Below are 5,379 nucleotides of genomic sequence, written 5' to 3'. Positions count from 1 at the left end.
CAACGTGTAGCCAAAAGTGGTTCCATATTTGATTTTTGGCTTTTGGAACTAGTTCCATACATTGTAGAGGTAGTTCCAAAACCAGAAAAACAAGGAACCGGAGCAAGTAGGTGCTCCGATGCCAAATTTCACTTTTGGCATTTGGAACTAGTTCCCTACATTGTGAGAGTAGTTCCATATTGGCTTTATGTGTTGTTTTAGCTTGATGGCGGGTCCCACGTTATAAATATTTGGAACCACTACATTGTGGAGCTATTGCTATATTTCACACCAAAGCCAAATTCACCATCGTATCGGATTTGGCAATAGCAACATTGTGGATGCCCTAAAGTTATATTTTCCATCTTGTACACAATTAAAAATATCTTTAAAACAAACAAATCTCTAATGTCTAGGTGTACCATCTCTACTAGTACTAGTATATACTAGTAAATTACACGTGCCTTGCACGTGAGAGCTCTTTTTTTTAGTGAAACAACTTCGACGCAGGATTTTGTGAAGCTTTTTAACTTAATTGGTCAAACATGCGAAGCATGTGCCATTTACTTGTACAACTTTATCGGAAAAAAATTACTTGTACAAGCTAGTTCCCCTAAGTACTACCAGGACATAAGTAAACAAAAGAACCAGGGACATCATCAACTGAAAACAACAATCTATTCATATAGCGTCTCTTGCATCACCCTTTGAAAATCATCTACCTGCAAAGATGAGTGCAGAGTTTCAGCTCGTGCTTTCACCTGTTCCAAGATCTTCCAGTTGATCTCATGGACATCTGCATCAGCCAAAGCGGTAACCAAGTTGCCAGCCACTAGCTTCTGCAGATCAGCAACAGCATGTAGGCCATCTTGAATTGTAGAATTCCATCCTCGGTTCATTTCTTTGTTCCGCCAAGTGGCCACATCCAAGTCCTTTTGAAGACGCCTAATCTTAGCTTCCCCATTGCCACATCCTTCTGTTTTGTTCCTACAAACGTTTGCATCACTGGAACTCTGGACATCTGTGCTACAATGCTGCTTGGCAGTGGACATGAGCAATCACTTGCTTCGCGATTTGCCATGCATAAAATCAATCAGCAGATTAAAAGGAAATATGTTGGTTGATTCATGTCACCACTTTGAGCAACCCATGAGTTTCTAAACCTTAAATGGAGTCTAAAACATTGCAATAAAAGGGTGGGTGCATCATTTGGATGCAGAGGCCGGGGCGACCCTATTTTCAAGAAAAAATTAGGAAATCTAAAATCTATATCTATATCTCTACCATCTATACCACTCCACTCTAGTTGACAGTGTGATCTCTTTCAGTACTTTAGATTATGTCATGTTTAAAACACTATTATAAAATTACCTCCTTAATGTTGAGCTCAGGAGGATCCAGATGTGCTGATCCTAGGCGGCCCCTCAAATGATTGCTTGCTAGAACAATAGGACCAAATCCCGCCTCCTTTCTACCAATGTCTGCATCACTGGCGCGCTCACTGTCTTTGTTAGGAACATGAGCAGTGGCTAGCTGCTGCAAATCAAAGTTCATCAAATCAATCAGCAAACAACACATATGAAATTTGAGCAGTGCGGCTAAATACCTTCTTCAGCAGCTGCCCCACGGAATCGTCCTTTTGGCGGCACATCACACGGGTGAAAAATCTCGGCAACGACTTGGGGTGCGGTGATTTTGTCCCATTCCACAGTATGCCGAGCTTGGCTGCAATTATCTTATTCTGCAAGATATTTTGCCTCCGAGATTCTTCGTAGGCATTCTCGAGGGGAATATCTAGCAGGCATTACAAAAAAAATAGATGCTAATAACAAGCAGTGGAAGCAAGCAATAAACTAGTCTCGGAAATCAAATACATAACAAAAGCTGCCGGACAAAGTGTTCAACCTTGGTCGACTGGGGAGGTGGCGCGTTGGCCGTTCGTTTTGGTTCGGTGGATCATGGTGGCGCTTTGTGTACCGATCTCGCCAGCCGGTAAGATGAACCAGTGAGTCGGGGAAGCAGATCCGACGAAGCGGATGGAGTGTGGTTGACGGCGTCGCTGAGCTGGCTCCGGCGCGGTGGATGTCGGCTACGGATGGAGGACTGAGAGGGAGCGAGACGGACTAGGTGCGAGGTAGGGAGAGAGGCCCTTGCTTGTCCGTGGGTGGGGCTGGATATAGGGGAAATGAAAGCCCTAGAAGATAGCATCCTGCTAATATCCTAGTACAAAACAATTGAACTAGAAAATCCCGCCAATATATGGTGCTGAATTGCGGGCGGCTCATAGCTTGTGCACAAATAAAATGGGAAAATCCAAAAAATGTACTAGTTCAACAAAAAAAAACTCTACTGGCAAAGTCGCTAGCTCGCCATGAGAAGATGCACTCCGCCAAAAAAATGTCATGAGAACCTAGTTTGCTATGGATCTTGCATTAACCCTGCTCGATAAAATGGTGGGCACAAAAGACAAGCTAAATCAAAAATAATGGTGGTAGAAAGATGTAACTCTCAAATGTAAACTCTACTAAACAGGGCCAGCTCAAAAACATGCCTCATATTATTAGTACTTCCTCCGGTCCATATTAACTGCCACTAAAATGGATGTATCTACAAATACATCCATTTGAGTGGCATGTATATGGATAGGAGTAGTAGATCAAGGAGTTGCGAGACAGTGGAGGAAATGAGGTGGGGAGGAGGAGGGTGACGACCAGACCCCCAACTCCACGGCACCGCATAAATAGAAGCTAAAATATGTGAAACAAGTGGAGGAAATGAGGTGGAAAGGTCTTCTTTTTAGCCCCAGCGTCACATGAGATCAGGTGACATGCACCTATTGCATGTCACCGTGTGACATGCGGTTTAAATTCAAATTTGAACACTGCGAACAAATCTGAAAAAAATCATGCATGTTCATAGATATTAAGATAACCCCTAAAAAATTCAAGTCAAAATTCGAAACATACATCGAGAAACAAAAAAGAGAAATCTGTCATGAATAGTTCCCGAATTCAAATCTGAGTTTCTCTGTAGACTATTCACATCTGAGTTTCTCTTTTTTTTTCTCGATGTATGTTTCGAATTTTGATCTGAAATTTTTAGGGGTTATCTTAATATGAGCTGTGAACGTGCATGATTTTTTTCAGATTTTTTCGCAATGTTTAAATTTGGATTTAGGCCGCATGTCACACGGTGACATGGTGCATGTCACCATGTCACCTAGCTACCGCTCGAGAAATGGAGCCCCTCTCCGCTGGGCTCCATAAAAGCTTCACTGCTCGTGTCAGACTGTTGAAGACACTGGCAAGTGCATGTCAGGGGGACAGAGAATAAATTTCGTCCACGCGTCGGCGCGTGCTGTCTACCCCAAACCCTAAACTCTGTCTTATGAAGTCAAAGCATGCATGAAGAGAAGTGGTTTTTGGTTTCAAACATGGAAATTTCAAAAACCCTCTCAAGAGCTACATTTTGGAGTGACTAATTTTTCATATTCATGATTTAAACTTGTTTAAATGGGCATAAAAATGGGCATAAAATCCAAAATAAATCAAAATAAATGAAACACCAAGGCACATAGTCTTCTTATGTCATATAGTAAGCATTCAATTAAGTTGATAAACAAGGTCTAGACATACTCAAACCAGAAAAATCATGTATCTACCCCCTAACCCTAAACTCTGTCTTATGAAGTCAAGCATGAAGAGATGTGGTTTTTGGTTTCAAACATGGAAATTTCGAAAACCCTCCCAACAGCTTCATTTTGGAGTGACTAAGAAGCATACATGCTTACTTTTTTATATTCATGTTTTAAACTTGTTCAAATCTTGGTCAAACCTAGGATTTGACCAAGATTCAAATGGGCATAAAAATTAAAAAAAAATTGAAAAACCAAGGTCTTCTTATGTCATATAGTAAGCATTCAATTAAGTTGATAAACAAGGTCTAGACGTATTAAACCTGAAAAATCATGTATCTACCCCCTAACCCTAAACTCTGTCTTATGAAGTCAAGCATGCATGGTGAAGAGAAGTGGTTTTTCGTTTCAAACATGGAAATTTAAAAAACCCTCCCAAGAGCTTCATTTTGGGGTGACTAAGAAGGATACATGATTACTTTGTCATATTCATGTCTTAAACTTGTTAAAGTCATGGTCAAACCTAGGATTTGACGAAGATTCAAATGGGCATAAGAATTCAAAAAAAAAATCAAAAACCAAAGCACATAGTCTGTGTATGTCATATAGTAAGCATTCAAGTTGATAAACAAGGTCTAGACATATTCAAACCAGAAAAATCATGGAAATTTCAAAAACCTCCCACGAGCTTCTTTTTGGAGTGGCTAAGAAGGATCGATGCAGGTTACTTTTCATATTATTCATGTTTTAAACTTGTTTAAATCTTGGTCAAACCTAGGATTTGACCAAGATTCAACAAATGGGGATAAAAAAATGAAAACCCAATGCACATAGTCTTCTTATGTCATATAATAAGCATACAATTAAGTTGATAAACAAGGTCTAGACATATTCAAACCAGAAAAATCATGTATGTGGCTACCCCTAACCCTAAACTCTGTCTTATGAAGTCAAGCATGAAGAGATGTGGTTTTTGGTTTCAAACATGGAAATTTCAAAAACCCTTCCAAGAGCTTCATTTTGGAGTGACTGAGAAGCATACATGCATGCTTACCTTTTCATATTCATGTTTTAAACTTGTTCAAATCTTGGTCAAACCTAGGATTTGACCAAGATTCAAATGGGCATAAAAATTCAAATAAAATGAATACCAAGGTCTTCTTATGTCATACAAGATGCGCGCATTCAATTAAGTTGATAAACAAGGTCTAGACATATTAAACCTGAAAAATCATGTATCTACCCCTAACCCTAAACTCTGTCTTATAAAGTCAAGCATGCATGTGAAGATAAGTGGTTTTTGGTTTCAAACATGGAAATTTCAAAAACCCTCTTAATTAAGAGCTTCATTTTGGAGTGACTAAGAAGGATACATGCTTACTTTTACATATTCATGTTTTAAACTTGTTTAAGTCATGGTCAAACCTAGGATTTGACCAAGATTTAAATGGGCATAAAAATTCAAAATTAAACAAAATCAAAAACCAAAGCAAGTCTTTGCATGTCATATAGTAAGCATTCAAGTTGATAAACAAAGTCTAGACATATTCAAACCAGAAAATCATGTATATATCTACCCCTAACCCTAAACTCTATCTTTATGAAGTCAAGCATGCATGAAGAGAAGTGGTTTTTTGTTTCAAACATGGAAATTTCAAAAACCCTCCCAAGAGCTACATTTTGGAGTGACTAAGAAGGATAGATGGTTAATTTTTCATATTCATGATTTAAACTTGTTCAAATCTTGGTCAAACCTATGATTTGAC

The 5,379-nt window shown here is 39.1% G+C and overlaps 1 protein-coding gene across 2 annotated transcripts; it reads right to left on the bottom strand.

Moving 5' to 3' along the window:
• Positions 1-1,325: 1,325 nt before the first annotated feature.
• Positions 1,326-2,009, bottom strand: LOC139832158 (uncharacterized). Of its 2 annotated transcripts, none has more exons than XM_071821729.1 (3): positions 1,885-2,009; positions 1,586-1,773; positions 1,326-1,515 (listed from the first exon to the last, which is right to left on the bottom strand). In XM_071821729.1, exons 1-3 carry the CDS (start codon positions 1,937-1,939, stop codon positions 1,339-1,341), a joined length of 420 nt encoding a protein of 139 aa, XP_071677830.1. In that variant the 5' UTR covers positions 1,940-2,009; the 3' UTR covers positions 1,326-1,338. The 2 variants fall into 2 exon arrangements, with proteins under 2 accessions (XP_071677830.1, XP_071677831.1); XM_071821730.1 differs by having other exon boundaries at positions 1,326-1,512.
• Between the last annotated feature and the right edge of the window lie 3,370 nt (positions 2,010-5,379).

The sequence above is a fragment of the Lolium perenne genome, chromosome 6 (assembly GCF_019359855.2).
Source record: "Lolium perenne isolate Kyuss_39 chromosome 6, Kyuss_2.0, whole genome shotgun sequence".
Lineage (NCBI taxonomy): Eukaryota > Viridiplantae > Streptophyta > Magnoliopsida > Poales > Poaceae > Lolium > Lolium perenne.
Note: the sequence above shows the minus strand (reverse complement) of the source record. Positions and strands in the feature narration are given on the sequence as shown.